Source organism: Macaca thibetana, chromosome 14 (genome assembly GCF_024542745.1).
Source record: "Macaca thibetana thibetana isolate TM-01 chromosome 14, ASM2454274v1, whole genome shotgun sequence".
Classification (NCBI taxonomy): Eukaryota; Metazoa; Chordata; class Mammalia; order Primates; family Cercopithecidae; genus Macaca; species Macaca thibetana.
This window is the reverse complement of record NC_065591.1, coordinates 94,541,637-94,558,661: the sequence shown is the minus strand read 5'-3', so window position 1 is coordinate 94,558,661 and position 17,025 is coordinate 94,541,637. Positions and strand designations below refer to the sequence as shown.

General features: G+C 39.8%; 1 protein-coding gene across 1 annotated transcript in view; it reads left to right on the top strand.

Moving 5' to 3' along the window:
* Positions 1-17,025, top strand: part of MMP20 (matrix metallopeptidase 20) — a 48,908-nt gene that overhangs the window by 20,183 nt on the left and 11,700 nt on the right. The window contains exons 7-8 of the mRNA XM_050758282.1: positions 10,602-10,738; positions 11,770-11,926. Of these exons, the coding sequence (XP_050614239.1) occupies positions 10,602-10,738; positions 11,770-11,926 (294 nt within the window). The remainder of the gene's footprint in view (positions 1-10,601; positions 10,739-11,769; positions 11,927-17,025) is intronic.

Sequence of the window (17,025 nt, the reverse complement as noted above, 5' to 3'; positions counted from 1 at the left end):
TTTCAAGCAGTGTAGTCTTTAGGGGTATAAAGATGGATTGATACCTGCCCCCCACCTTTACATAACCCTCAGGTATATGACTCCAAAAGCCCTGCAAGATAGTGAGACATGAGCTCTAAAAGTTAGGCCCATGAAACAAAACAAGAAGCAAGTATCTGGGAAGATCTAGAGAGAGTTTCCCAAGGAGGTGACGTTTGAGAAATGTGATGTTCCTTATCTTGTATGCTTTTGGGGATATATTGCTGAGCTACTATTATAAGAATACTTTTTGCTCCTTCCGCACAGAAAGTAACAAAGTAGTTTTAAAAAAGCAAAATTTACCCAGAATCCCACCACCTGGAGTGTATCAGTCTGCGGGATTGATACCCATCCATCCTTTTATCCAGTCTCCTATCTGTCCATCCGTCCAGCTAGCCAACCCTCATTCACCAAATATTTATTGAGCATTTGCTATGCACACTCACTAGGGATAAAGTGGACATCAGGTCAATTCAGGCTGATGTCCTAGCTCAGCCATTTAACTGTCACCTTGGGAAACTTACTTGCTCTCTTTGATCTGCTTTCTAATACCATAGACCAGGTAGCTTAGACAAGAGAAATTTATTCCTCACAGTTTTGGAGGGTAAGAAGTTCAAGATCAAGGTATCTGCAAGGTAAGTTTCACTCTGAGGCCTCTTTTCCTGGCTTGTAGGCAGCCGCCATCTTGCTGTGAGCTCGCATGACCTCTTCATGTACAGCGAAAGAGGGAGCAAGCTTTCCAGTTTCTCTTCTTATAAGTGCACCAGTCCCATCATGGGGCCCCTACCTTCATGACCTCATGAGTCAGGAATGTCCTCTTCCAGCACTAACCCTAACTACCTCCTGAAGGCCCCATCTCCAAATACCATCCCACTGGGGGTTAAGGCTTCAACATAGGAATCTGGAGGGCACATAACGCAGAGCATTCCCATTGTTAACCATATTGTTGTGTGTCCCTCCAGACGTTTTCTCTGGATAGAGAGCTAGATATTGTACATATGGGAGTGGGGTGCAATGATTTCCACAAAAATAGAATTTTACTAGTGGTGTTGATTTATAAAGTTTTTTCACTCACAAAATTTTATTTTTTCCTGTCAATGAATTTTAATTCTCATCCTTAGATATATCATTACTTATTTAATCAGTCCCATACTGGATTATTTCTAATTTTTAAAAATTAGAAAGAGCTTGAACTAAATCTTTGACAATGGACAGACATTCACTTTTCAAATGCAAATTAGAGCCAGGCCCAGGAACCCAGGCTTTCACAGCAGAGTCAGTGGGATTAAGTTCTGGCCCTACCGCTTACTGATGAGGTGATCCCCAGCAAGTAATATGCCAGACACATAGTGTCAATAAATGGCAGTCACTATTCTTAAGAGTGGGAATCAAAAAATATTTATAATGGCAGGGAGGCTTATAAACAGCTTCAGGTATTTAGAGAACCCAATTGATTCTTTTGTGTTATTAATTTTCTGATGATTATTTATTTTTAAGACACTGACCATTGATGTTCTTTTTCTTGAGTATTACCAAAAAGTACATCAAATGGAATTGGTAGGCAACGACCCAGAAGTAGTAGACCAGGTAGGGCAGGAGGAGCTTGGAGCACAGATCTTAGTAACCTTGGCTTCATCTAAGGGATATCATTCAGGCTCCACTCTCCCAGACACTGAAATGGCATGTAGCACTCATTCAGTGATAAAGCAGTGAGTTGCTAGCCATCATGCAGGGTGTAGCTTATTCTTCTGGTAAATATCAGGGTTGTAGTGGGGGCAAAGGAGACAGTGAAGTCAAAGATATGATACCATTTCATTCAATGATCATTGTTTTCTTAAAAAAGTAAAAAAAAAAAAAAAAAGCCTTCTGTTTATCAAACTGTGAGCATTTAGCAATTACTAATGACAACTTGAAGTCGATACATCTTTTGACATAGTCTTGTTCATAAATACTGAGGGTAGTAACAGACTAGTAAGTGAGGCATTGGTGCAAGAGACGTCTAGAAACAAAAAATCAGCAGAGGGGCTACAGAAGGAGAGATGATCTGCTACCACGTATGTATCTGCTTAGTCACCACCTTCTCATCTTCTTCCATTTCAGATTCAATGAGCTATTGGGGTAGGGCAGATGATTCCAAAGAACTAGCACAAGCTATAAGCAGGATGGGGAGTCAGGAGTGGTCCCTTCCAGCGCTGGACCACTAACTCACCGTGGCACCTGGAGCTTCTCTTCCTTTTCTATAAAGTGAGGGAGTTTTCTGTTACTAATAGTGACTTAAAAGTGTTCAGTATTTACTATGCAAAGTGTTCAGTACTTACTATGCAAAGCGTTCAGTACTTACTATGCAAAGTGTTCAGTACTTACTATGCAAAGCGTTCAGTGCTTACTATGCAAAGCACTACGTTATCACATTCTTACAATTCCCCTGTGAAGCCTGAAATATCATTCCTTTTACAAGTGATAGAAAGGATAAGCAACTTGTTCAAGAGTACACAGCTAGTAAAGGGTGGAGCTGGAATTCAAACCCAAACTAGCAAACTTCAGAGCCCGTGCTCCTAACTACCTTGCTGTACTACCTCCTAAGATGCTGTCCAGAGCTGGAATCCCATGACTTTTTAGCTCCGATCCCCTACCAGCTGCCGCTAAAAGTCCCAGAGTGCTTGCTAAGCCTGGACAAAGAACAAAGAATTCTTTCAAGCCACAGTTATAATGGCAACCAGGGAGCCACTGATTATGAAAGAGCTCCCAGTCTGTTCTCTCCCACTCAACAGCCTGGAATTCCCCGTCACCAACAATAGTCTGTTGATGGGACATTTCAAGCTATGAGCATAATAACCACATGGTTTGTTTCCAAAGCAAGATGGAATGCAGTACCTTTTAAAGTAACCGTGAGATTGTCAGATATTCTCTATAGCGTGTAAACGTACATTCATACGTTCCGTGTGAAGGGAAATAAGTGTTAGCTATAATAAGTTGAAGGATAGATAGATAGATAGATAGATAGATAGATAGATAGATAGATAGATAGACTTAATGAACACACACTTACTTTTTATAATAGGTGACAAAATTATTAAGGCTATATCAGATTTCCTCAGTCACTTAGGGAAAATAAGAGAGAAATGACTGGAATTGTAACCATACCAGAATTATATTTGCATCTATTATATTATGTTGGGTTTGGCCCAATATAATTTTAAGGGTAAAATCAAGAATATCACACATAATCATCTATAAATCTTAGAGGTACAATAGATTTTACAAATAGAGTAAGCATAAAGGTCGATCATGTCCAAGTCCTTCAGTGTAGAGATAAGGAAAATAGGCACAGGTCTTTTAGCCCTAGCAGACCCTCCCATGAGACCCAGGTCTTCTGACTCCAGTCCAGAGTCTATCCTAGCACTAATATAGAAAGCTTTCTGCCTATGAAATGGAACTACCAAGAAAAGCACTGAAATTTAACCTGAATTAACATATGCCCATTGACTGTTACGCATTTGAGTTAGTAGGAAGAGCACTTTCAAGCTGTTCCTTTGCTTTCACGCCCTCTGCTTGCAGGTGGGGTAACCAACCACAAAGAGGAGGATGTTCATAGACTATCTAGGTTTCCCAAGAATGTCTAATATGTTTCTTCACATTTGTTTTTTTTTTTTCAAAATAGGATTCTATATATATTTTTTAATCTGTAACTAATTGTCAAATTTCAAAAGATGTTATGTATCTTAAATTAGAAGGCAAAGAAAAACATTTTTAAGGGTTATGCAAGTAGGAATTGGAGAGAACAATGGATATATTAATAAAAGGCATTCTAAGGACTCACCAGCGGGATTAGGACACTAATTTGGTGAGAAGAACAATAGAAAAGGAAGAGTTAAAGCAGGTAGAAGCCTCATGGCTGAGAGTATAATATACAGCATTGTTCTCTCAGAAAAATTGAGAGGATTTGTTGGGAACACGATGTAAAACTCAGGGTGAGATGTATCAGATTTAAAACAATGACAATTTTCACGGAGTTTCATAGAAATAAGCTAGTGCTCAGGGAAGAGGTCATAGTTGGAGGCTTTGTGAGTTTTGAATCTCCCACATAAAGGAGATAGTTAAAGATGTAGAGATGAAAAACAGCTCTGAAGAGAGAATGAGGAGAAAGAAAAAAAGTCTAAAGAATGAGCCTAGGAAATGGGAGAAAAAGATTCAATAACAACCAGAGAGATTCAGCACTCCAAAAATAATAACAATAATAATAGCCAACACTTCATGGTAATTTGCAATGTGCTATGTGTTGTGCTAAGCATTTTACAGACATTCACTCATTTAATCCACACTGCCATTGTCCTCAGCTGGAATTATAACTTAGTTCTGTTTGATATCAGAGACAAAATGCCTGTAGTGGAATCCCAAATAAATCTCGGGAAAAAAGGTGTATTTTTTTTTTAAGTGATCAACAGTGGAAAATGTTGCCAAGGTCACCAGACTGAGGACTGAAGAAAAGGGACTGAGTGGCCAGGATAATTTAGAATGTAGTCACAGCAGAGCAATGAGGAAGAAAGCAGATCATGGAAAAGGATTAAAGCGCAAACGGGGTCAGGTGCGGTGGTTCACACCTATAATCCCAGCACTTTGGGAAAGAGGCAAGTGGATCACTTGAGGTCAGGAGTTCAAGACCAGCCTGGGCAACATGGTGAAATCCCATCTCTACTAAAAACACACACAAAAAATTAGCCAGGTGTGGTGGCAGGTGCCTTGTAATCCCAACTTCTCAGGAAGCTGAGGTGGGAGAATCACTTGAACCCTGGAGGAGGAGGTTGCAGTGAGCTGAGATTGCACCATTGCACTCCAGCCTGGGTGACAGAGCAAGACCCTGTCTCAAAATAAATAAATAAGAGCAAATGAGGGGAAACAAAAGAGTTGAGATAGAGCATTCACTTGAGAAGCTTGTTGACCACAAAAGAAGTTAACATAATAGTTGGCAGTAACAGCAGGGCCAAGAGAGGATTTCAAAGAGGAAACTGTTCATGTTTGAAGACAATGGAGAAAAACAAATACGAGATGCTACAGGAAGGGAAACAATAACAGTAACCACTATTTCTGGAGAGTAGATTTGAAATTGGGAATTTCCAGGATGCCATGGGCTTGAGGTAAGCCCACCATGGAACAGGAGGAAGTCTTCCTCCTTCTCATTCTCCCTGGCGATGTGTCTTTTCTGGCTGGAAGGTTGCTTCCCTGAAAGCCAACAAATGGCATTGTGTTTACTTAGAGCAGTTCTCTGTGATCTATTAATAATTCAGATAAAGAAGCAGAGGTCAACTAAGATCCCTGACTCATTGTCATTTCTTCTGAACCACCTGATTCTGAGAGAGGAGGGGCCCTTTACATGTTCACAGGTTATGGTTTATGAATATGGATTTTCACAGGCTCTTCAGATGGGTACAAACACTCTTAATTTAAGGACACTATGCACAGCTTTGACTACCATTAATCTACACCACTGGCTACACATGGGTTTTTAGTTGTATGAGCTATATTTTTCTTGGGTTCCGTGAGATGGATGATGCATGATTGATTTCTTGGATTCTGATTCATCCTGAACTAAGCAACCCTGATTAATGAGTCCCACAGAATGAATGGCTTCTCAGCCAATGACATGACAGTTTGTACTTCAAAGTTTCCAGCGGAAAAAAACTAAGAAGGAAACTTAGCTATATTGATAAACTCTAAGTTTATATTCTGCATATCACCTATTAATAAATTTGTAGAGTAAAAACATGTCTTTTTAAAGTATCTACAAATAAGGGTAGTCCTGAGTTTATAAAACACTTTCATATGCTTTATCTCAGGTGATCCTTTGAAGTGTTTGTGCAGATATTATTCTTACTCTTATCTGACAGTAGGAAATTGAGTCTCAGAAAAATTGAATGACTCACACGAGGTCATACAGCCAGTTATAAAACAAGGCTTCAAGCATTCCTTGTTTTGTTCACTGCATCACATTGCCTGATCTCAGGGGAGTGAGCAGTAATTAAATAGAGCATCAAAAAGATAGAGGCCAGTGTGGTGGCTCATGCCTGTAATCCCAGTACTTTGGGAAGCCAAGGCGGGCAGATCACTTGAGGTCAGGAATTCGAGACCAGCCTGGCCAACATGGTGAAACCCCGTCTCTACTGAAAAAAATACAAAAATTAGCTGGGCAAGTGTGGTGACACGTGCCTGTAGTCCCTACTACTTGGGAGGCTGAGGCAGGAGAATTGTTTGAACCCAGGAGGCAGAGGTTGCAGTAAGCTGAGATTGCATCACTGCATTCCAGCCTAGGGGCCAAAGCAAGACTCCATCTCAAAAAAAAAAAAAAAAAAGGTGGAGAAAAGACACCCCTTCCCACAAGTAGGAAAGAGGATGACAGAGATCAGAATCTAGGAGAGTGTGAGACTAAAGAGGATGAAAAGTGGGCCATTCATTCAGCTTGTGCTAAGTTGCCTTGATTGTCCAGCAAATAAAGGGTGAAGGCATCTCCTGAAAATGAAAGACTAATGGGATCAGCTTAGGTAGGTGGAGAATGATGGCTGGGTATAACAAAAGAAGACCTTTAAGGCTTGACAACATGCATCAAGTCCCTGGATACACCAGGCACCATGCTAAGCCCAAGGATAAAAAGATGAATAACACATGATGCTGGAGGAGGAGTTCAAGGAACTAGAAAAGAGCTGCAAGAGGCCAGGTGAAAGTTACCAGAGACCGAATCTCAAATTTGATGAGTTAGTTACTGTTCTTTGGTAAAAGCGAATTAAAATTTCAAAGAATATGAAACTTTGAATGAAAAATCAACGGATCAAGTAAGTTCCAGTCATCTCTCTGGCACCCATTCATTTAGCCAACAAATATGTATTGAATCCTGACTATGTGCCAGCACAGCATTAGATGTGGGTACATGAAGGTAAATAATGCAGCTAAATGTCTAATCAGCAGATCTAAAACATCAATAAACTCCATTGTTTTGCCTTCCTCATCAAAGATCAAATTATGGACTAGTGATATAATCTATTTATTTTCATTCCAATACATCCTGCAGCTGTTCTTTTCCAAGAGGTTTATAGATTTTTTGTTTATATTTTAAATCCATTCACAGATGTATAAGGAAGTTACTTGCTATAATTGTTTTTATGAGTTTTACTTCACTTATTACTACAATCTATAGCTCTAAGGATGCAAATTCTCTGAGTATGTTACTGTTTTATTGCCACATCATTTTTTTCATTAGTTTACTGAAGTTTTTCATGACTACAGATTATTTTTGAAATTTGTGATAATTTGTCCAGGCATAGTGGCTCACGCCTGTAATCCCAGCACTTTGGGAGGCCAAGGCAGCGGGATCACCTGAGGTAGGCAGTTCGAGACCAGCCTGACCAACATGGAGAAACCCCATCTCTACTAAAAATACAAAATTAGCCAGGCGTGGTGGCACATGCCTGTAATCCCAGCTACTCAGGAGGCTGAGGCAGGAAAATTGCTTGAACCCAGGAGGCAGAGGTTGCCGTGAGCTTAGATCACGTCATTGTACTCCAGCCTGGGTAACAAGAGTGAAACTCCATCTCACAAAAAGAAAAGAAACAAATTTGTGATAATTTATATAAGTGATGGATAGCATTTATTTCTATCCTATGTGCACACTATATACATTATACTACGTCATAGTGGTGTTTAAAGCAGGGTTTCTTAACATTGACACTACTGGTATTTCGAACCAGATAAGTCTTTGTTGTGTTGAGCTGTCCTTTGCATTAGGATGTTTAGTGGCATCCCTGGTTCCACGCGTTAGACTCCAATAGCACTGCCCATCCCCAGCTATGACAACCAAAATTGTCACCAGATATTGCCTAATGTACCCCGGGGTGCAAAATCACACTTGATTTAGAATGACTACTTCAATTTAGTCCTCACAATATCCTACATCAAAGTTTCTTTAGTGAGGAATTTAAGAGTCTACCACTTGTGAAAAGTTTCAAGAGTACGATTTCCCTTTGCCTGAGCTCTTAACTACTACGCTTTACTACCTCTCACGTTGAGTCATTCAGGACATCACTGTCCCATAACTTCAAATAAAAAGTAGGACTTAGCTTTGCCTAGAGTTGCTTGTTGATTTTTAAGTGAGAAATGAAAGAAAATGCATCTGGCTTTAGAGTGATCAAAGAGAAAGCAGCTGGAAGTCAACTATACCTCATCAGAGATCATTCAGACAGAGCCTAGTTTTGGGAAGACATATCTGCTCCTCTACCTCCCCACTTTCCCCACATGGCCTCATCATTATAATATTCTGAAATGCACACTTTGTGTCTTAGCACAGCAACTTATAAGAGACAACATTTCAGAGCTGTGTATTGAACTGCATTAATTGGAACACATTTGCTATTCAGGTTTCATCCCAGGTTCTCAATTAATCCAAGAAGTAGTTGCTGAATTCCGGATACCCAAAAATGTGTTCATTACGAGGTGGTGAGAGAAAAGAGAAAAGGGAAGTGGTCCCTCTGGACTTCAGAAAAGTCCACGTCTGATTGGACAAAGGGTCAAAGTACAAACAAAGAAAAACCAGAGATCACAAGACTGAGCTTGAGCAAGTGGGTGAGATTGGACATGTGACCAACATCAAGGCAGCTGAAGCCTGAGCCAGGCCCTGTCTGCCCCCTCACCACCTGGTGACCTTTGGGCCCAGCAGCCTTTCTGGATCTCAGTTTTTCATCAGTTAATACATGCGTTTTAGATAAGGCTGTGATGTTTGGAGCTTGTGTATCAACTATGGTGGGTGCCCAATTAGTGGGTAATTAAGGCCTAAACAAATAATACCTTTTCAAACAAACGGTATCTATCCATATGGCACCTTACAGTTTATAATACACTTTCATATTCATTATCTCATTTGGTCCTTACAATGATCTCATGATATTGGCCAGGAAATTATTTTTCCCATTTAAGATGATTAACCTGAGGCTTGGAGAGGCTGGTTAGCAGTGGAGTTAAAACTTTAGTCCACATCTTCTGAAACACAATGTGCTTTTCCTTCTGCACCATGATGCCTCTTATGAAACATGAGGAAATATTTATCTTTTCTCAATATATCCCCTTTTTGATTTTATCATCAGCTTAAGTTGCCTCATCGGGGATACCTTTATTAAGCCCCTAAATGCAATGGCATATATCCTTCTTGTGTGTTCTCAGAGTATCCTGAACTTAACTCTTTGTAGCACCAATCACTCTGATCATTACTAATCAGTCTCTACTACTAGAGTGCAAACATATTGAGGGCAGGGCCAACATCTTCCTCAGTGTTTCATTCTTGATGTCCACCACAGTGCCTGATGATAGGTGCTCCGTAAATATTTGTTAGATTAACTGAATAGGAAAACTCAGCATAAAATTTGGAGAATTCCTAAACTAGCCACTAAGAAAGTTCAATGTCAAAATTTTATTACAGTTTCCCAGTCCCCAAATAATCCTGTGCATTAATTCTGGGTTCCTAAGAAGCCAAGTAAATTATTCATGTTTTATCAAAATGATTTTCATCTTCAAACTATAAAATAGAGCACATTTACATTGTCAGTTTCAATAATGTACCCTCACAGATATACTGCCACAAATTTATGACTATAATATTGGGTAATTGGATAGATGAATTGCTAAACCTTAAATTAATATGTGTGTACTAGATTTTCTGTTAACTAGATATCAGGTTCATGCATGCAAGCACTTCCAGAAGACAATTATGTAGGCAACACCATAATTTATGATTATTAATGTTTTTGTTATTTTTACAGGGTCTAATCAGCATGACTCAACCACAGACTTCTGGTTCATTTACATACTATCTATAATGTCCACCTTCCGGATCATAGTTACCTTTGTAAGATTTTAACTTTTAAAAGATCAGAAAAGGAAAGAGAAATTTATATCAGGTGATATTTGGAATGGGGGGGATGCATAACTTAAATGCGTAAATAACTGATACTATTACTTCGCTATATTCTTTCATTATTTTGAACATCCTTAAATAAATGAAGGAGAGGGGATCACAGAAATGCTAAGACAATGAAAAGGGAGTAGAAACTGTTTACCAAGGTCCAAAAAGTTGTGTTCTTCCTTAAAAACAAGGCAAGAGTGGGCTGAACACGGTCGTTCATGTCTGTAATCCCAGCACTTTGGGAGGCCGAGGCAGGTGGGTCACTTGAGGTCAGGAGTTCGAGACCAGCCTGGCCAACGTGGTAAAGTGAAACCCTGTCTCTACTAAAAGTACAAAAATTAGCGAGGCATGGTGACACACAGCTGTAGCCTCAGCTATTCCAGAAGCTAAGGCAGGAGAATCGCTTGAACTGGAGAGGTGGATGTTGCAGTGAGCCGAGGTTGCAGTGAGCCAAGATCACACCACTGCACTCCAGCCTGGGTCACACAGAGACACTCCATCCCAAAAAAAAAAAAACAAGGCAAGGCGAGGGCAAAGGGCATTTAGCAAGTGGCCTCTGAGTACATTTCAGTCCAAGTGTAATTTTATATGTATATCAATCATTGATCTTGATTTTTTTTTTCTTTTTTGATATGTCCCATAGGATTTTCTGGAGACGGCAGGTTCACTTGCGGACAGGAATTCGGCCCAGCACTATTACCAGCTCCTTCCCCCAGCTCATGTCCAATGTGGATGCAGCTTATGAAGTGGCTGAGAGGGGCACTGCTTACTTCTTCAAAGGTACCCTCCAGATCTCTCAATGAAAGAAATGGCAGGGCTGCAGTGCCCCCTCCATTTGGCATATCTAGCCCTGCCAGCATTTTCCAGTCATCATGGAGCACATTTCAGTGGCTCTTTGTCCTCAGAATGGGTATGAAATGCCACCTACATTTGTTATACCCGACATTGTGTAACAATGAAAGTGATGGCAGTGGCCATTAAGCTTCTCGGAACCACGCCTGTTAGGCTAGTAAGGCACTGTGTTAGGTGATAGCGCCCAGAGAGCTAAAAACCTGGTCCCTGCCACACAGGACCTCTGCTCAGAGTGACAGCGTATACTCTACTGGGACACTTTAATAAATAAAAGCCAACGCGGAACTCAGTGGGAGGTAAACAATACCCTTCCTTCTATGCTGTGGTCAGAAGCAGCCAGGAGACGAGGACACCTTTGACTTCAGGAGGTGGATACACACACCAATCTCTGGCTCTAGCCTTTACTATTTGAGTGACTTTGCAAAGTTATCTAATGGCTCTGAGCTCCAATTCTTCCTCCGCAAAGTGATTATGGCAATACAAACCTTGAAGATGTGGTGTGACAATGGCTAGTCAATGGAAGTTATCCAGTAGGTAATAACTAGCAGTTTCAGCTTATATGTTCTTGATACGGAGAGATAAAGTTAGAAAGCAAGTGCCAGTTTAAGTAAAAATCATGGCATTTGCATGTCACTTGCCCATTCTCTCTCGTAGATCTCTGAAGGTGAAATGAGATTATAAATGAAGGATATCTTGAAAGACATAACATGTTAAATGTAAAACACAATTGTATCAATGTTATTGCTTTCTTAAGGCATAACTAGGGAATTTTGCCTCCAGGGAAGTTTGAAGTCTTGTACTGAACTGAGTAGTTAGAAGCTTATATCTCCTGTTGGGTTGTAGCCATGGCAAATATCCCATAAACTAACACCATTTATGAGCCTTCATAGAAATCTTTATGAGAGAAGTGCATCAACATGTGGTGCAGAGTTTTCCTAAACTTTAATTTCTGTTTTCAGGTCCCCACTACTGGATAACAAGAGGATTCCAAATGCAAGGTCCTCCTCGAACTATTTATGACTTTGGATTTCCAAGGCACGTGCAGCGAATAGATGCTGCTGTCTACCTCAGGGAGCCACAGAAGACCCTTTTCTTTGTGGGAGATGAATACTACAGGTATGCCTTTTTTCCTTTTGACTGTCTATATGTATTCAATGAGAAGGATTAAAACAACAACAAAAAAACCACAAAACCCTTCCATGAAAGAGTGCAAGGCAAGTTTGCAATAGGCCCGTTGACTCTTTTCAGCCACTGGGGTGCCAATGACAGATGGTTGACTGTCTTCAAGATATGGAATCATCCAAATAATGAGTGAAACCTTCATTCAACAATCCCATTGTTTGATCTCTAGGACATGACACATCCTGATCTTTCAATGCACTCATTAACTGGACACCTAGTGGCCTAAAAGAGTAGATGCAGCATCACCAAATCCCTAACTACCTTCTGAGAATGCCTGACTTTGCTATTATGTGAGCATAAAATGCATTCCACAATACTCCGTGATTTAGGGCAAAATGGAGATGGTCCTGACCGTGGGTCTCTTTGAAGTATAGTTCTGCTGGAAGGAAAAGGCCGTATTTCTTAGTCCTTTTATCCAGCCTAGAATATGAGGATCCTTCTTATCCAAAGGAAACCATATAATTTCAATTCCTATCCTCAGGGGCTTTGTATGAGCAAATCTGAATCAGGTGTCATCTGTCATCCAATCACTGCACATAGGGTCACACCTTATCTTAGCTACTGAGTTTCTATCCTTAGTTGACTCATGTTGAGGAACGAGTGGAGCCCCTTCAAAGATCACCCCTGCCTCTGCACACCTTCCCTCTGTTCCCAGTTTTCTCTTTTTGCCTGTTTACCTAAACATCCGAAGAGAAAAGCAAAAGCAGATTCTAAGCAGGTGACAATGCTAGACACCTTAGGCTCATGAAAGGGTCTTGAAGAAAACAGGAGAGCACCCAACTTTGTTCCAAGAGCTTTCATTTTATTTCCTATCACATATTTTAAATAACCATTTTTGTGATATAAAAGAAATTTTAAAACAGATATTTGTCATCTTATTCTGATTCATATTTTCTTCCCCAATTTGGAATTGAGAAAATAATATAAGTGAGGCACACATATATTTCATAAGAAAGCAAATTTCTTGTATAAAGAAAGAATTGCAAACAAATATGGACTCTGCTGACTCTTCTGGGCCACTGAGAGCCATGGAAGCATTGCTCAGTGTCATGTGGTGTCATGAGCTGTCACTTCCAGACCAGTGTTTAAACCACTAGGCCAGCTATTTTTCTCTCAGACCTTCCTTTTTAAAACGTGATAACAGGAATTCACTTATTGAGGCCCTAATATCTGCAGAACAGAATATGATTCTCTAAAGTCTTTCTTTAAGATAAGGTGGCTGTAGTCACAGAGCAGATATACAGGAAGATAGGTATTGAGAAATCCAATTCTCCTGGTGAATTTTCAGAGAATAAAATCAAGAGAAGCATGTGTAAGCATGTGTGTTGGAGTATGAGGGCGTTTATGTTAGGATTATTCAGTTAATGTTTTAAAGGGTATTCACAGTGTGATTCTCAATGGGGGAATTAACCACTCTCCCATTGTCTCTCTTGCCCATTTATCACCTGATCTTTGGTCTAATCTACCACCCACCAGCACCTGCAGTAAAGCATATACCTTCAGTCAGGCTGGATTGAAGCCTAACAGCTAAGTTAAGAGATGTGGGCAGAGGTTCAAAATTCTCTGTAAGTTTTAGGATGGGGAGGTCAAGGCTCTCTGATTTTAGTGATGCTCATTGCTCCCAGAGAAAATCACACTGTACCTTTCCAACTGGCTCTCTGTGAGTATCTACTAAGGAGAAGTCTTTCATAATCTAGATAAATAGATTCACCAAAAAGTTGGTCTAGAGCATTAACTAAAATGTTAACAAGCTCATTTTTCTGGTTAAGAAAGGAAACCATGGTAGGCACTTCTAACCTTCCCAGGTTATGGAGAGTGTTAAGTGATACAATGCATGCAGACACAGACACCTAGCAGTGTCTGCACAAAGTAGGTGCTCAAAGAGTTATTCTTCAGCAACAGTAGGAACTTATATGGTAATTAACAAATAATTTCTTAACAACTTGTGATGCTTAGCAAATTGCTTAAACCTCAATATTTCTCTGAGCAGCGATTCAGTCAAAAATCTCATCAAAGGGAATTTCCTTTTTAAATACTGAAGGCCCCAAACATTGGACTGAAATTGCTGCTTTTGGCAAAACATAGACACTCCCATCAGCAATGGGAATCTTCTACTTTACACACTCCAACACACACACTGGTGTATGCACCAAGGAGTAAGACAACCCTGATCTATAGCTCAAAAGTGTAGAGAAAGCTATTGTACTGGCCCTATTCATAAACACCCCTGAATTCTGCACAGTGTGCTTTACAGGGCCTCATATGTGTGACATCTTATTGTCATGTGAAGTCCTCTATTGGTTTGAAATTTAATTTAGCCATTAGTGTCAGAAACCCCAAAATAATTGTGGCTTAAACACATGAGGGTTTGTTTTTCTCATATATGTAAAAAGTCTGACAGTTTGGTATGGCTGACTGGTGATCACCAGGGACCCAAGTTCCCTTAAACATTTTGCTCTGCTATTCTTAACACATACCTCCATTCTCATGGTTGCCTCATGACTCGTGGTGGCCAGGGGAGCTTTAGTCATTACATCCCTACTGTAGAAGGATGCAACTGCAAAGAAAGGACAAAGGAGACAAATGAAGTTTTGTAGGTAAGCACATGGCCACACTCAAAAATGTGGAAGGTCCCAAGCCTCAAGTTACGGAATAAGAATTTCACTACATTGACATCCACTGAAAGTGTGTTAGGTCTTACTCATCTTAGACATTTATCAGGTTCTTCCTTGCCCCTCATGCTAGTTCAGTCTGTGACAGAGGAATGTGCCAAGGGAAGAAAAGTCTCTGGAAATTCTCCAAGAACTCCCAGAGTTTGGACCCAGTTTTAGTGAATGAAATGCCATGAGGAAATGACTGAGGAACTTCCTCCACAGAGGATTGAAGGTTGGCTTGGGGACAGGTTGGATTAGACTCTAAAAGGGAGAACCCATGTCTCTGTGTGGTGGTTACTTACAGGGGAGCAGCACGCAGAGGACCACAATGTCAAATCCAAATAGGAGGCTCTACTATGTTGATGCCATTACATGCTACATCAGCAAATGACATATTGGTTAAACTTTGCCAACTAGAGCCACTTCCCCTTACTTTTATTCCTTCCTTTTCTCTTTCTAGCAGGCCCTAATGGTTCAATCAGTTTTTCATTTTTTACATTATTTCCACTTCCTATGGCTAATTTCTTCTTTTAGAGGTTCTCCCTCGCCTACCAGTAGCACAGCAGTGGCTACATCAATGAATTTCTGGGGGAAGGGGATGTCAACACCTCCATAATTCTTCAAGATAATCAATGATTTCTGAATTTTATGCAAAGTGACTTGCAAATCTGCAGGTCCTACCCCTTTTCAATCATATTGCCCCTCTACCCTGAATCACTCTTTCTATACAGTCAGACTCAGGACATCATTGCTGCAAAGTAGAATATGTCTTCCACATTCTCTCCTTCCTGAATGCCTCAGAAATACTAGAAATAGATGTTTTTATTTGAGGATTTTATAGTCACCATAAATAAATAAATAATAAGTAACAAAAAGAAGTAAGATGAAATAGGGTTAAAAAAATCTTGTTTTTTCATGTTTTAAATTTTAAAAAATTTATGACTAAACTACCACATTCAACCTACATTTATTAGACATATTATGTGTCAGCCTGTGTACTAGTGATATTCAAGAGAAGGTGTAGAGTTTGCTGGTTAAGAATGGGCAGAAGTAAAAGAGTCCTAGTGTTCATCTTAACTCTATCAACAATCATCTGGCAATTTGGATCACCTTTCTGCCTTAGTTTCATCATCTGCAAAATAGGGGTAGAAATACTATACACTTCCTAGAATTATGGCATTGAAAGAGAAAAATGTGAAATGCCTGTCACATAATAAGCATTCAGTTCATGTTGGGTGAACAGGTCTTACAGTTGAGGGTAAATATACAGATAAATAACTAACAGAAATCCAAGTGCCAAAAGTGCCCTGACTCAAGACTTCAAGGAGATCAGTGGGTCAAAACAAAGAGGATATGGCCAACTTAGCAAAATTATCAGGAAATAATTCTTAGAGGAAGTGATGGCTGAGCTCCATTTTGAGAGTTGTGTAGGAGTTTCCCAGACAGAGGCTGAGGTGCAGGTGGGTGGCTTCCAGGCAGAGAAAGCAGTTAAAGCAAAGGCACTGATGCACAAAATAGCATGTGAGCATGGGGAAAACCTCAAGCAGTTCAGTATGACTAGAATATAGACTAAAATCAAAACAGTGGCCCAAGGAAACCAGGGTACAGATCAGGTAGGGTCAATGCCTTTCTAGGGAGATCAGTGTTTATTCTGCAGAGAAGAGGGACATGTTAAATATCTTTGACAAGGGAGAAACTCAGTAAGATTCATGTTATAAAAATAACACTCTGCCAGCAATGCGACTGAATTAGAGGGAAATGAGACTTGAAACCAGAAAAACTAGTTAGGCCAAAAGGCAGTGGAAAGCATACTCAAAGTTCTCAAAGAAAAAACTCAACCAAGAATCTTACATCCACCAGAGTTATCTTTCAAAAATGAAGGAGAAATAAAGGCATTCCCAGAGAAACAAAAACTGAGAGAATTTGTTACTTGCAGATTGCCTAACCAGAGATACTAAAGAAAGTTCTTTAGGCTGAAAGTAAGTGAGCCTAGATAGCAATTCGAGCCCCCACAAATATCCAGAGAGCATCAGTAAGTGTAATTATGTAAAAGACAGCATAAATGCACATTTCTTCTTCTTTATTCTCTTAATTTAAAAATGGAAAATCAATTATATTAAACAATGTGCATATTATTGCATAATTGTATTGTCAAGGCTACAACATGTAGAAAGAAATATATTTATCAATAACATGAAGGAAGTAGGTGGGAGCAAAACTGTATTTGACTTAAAAAAAAATGACACTAGATGGTAACTAAATTTCACAGGAACGAAAGAACAGGACCAGAAATGGCAAGTAAGACAATTAATATAACAAAAGCTGCAAATATATACATCCTCTCTTTTCTCTTCTCAGCTTCTTTAGAAGACATTAAAT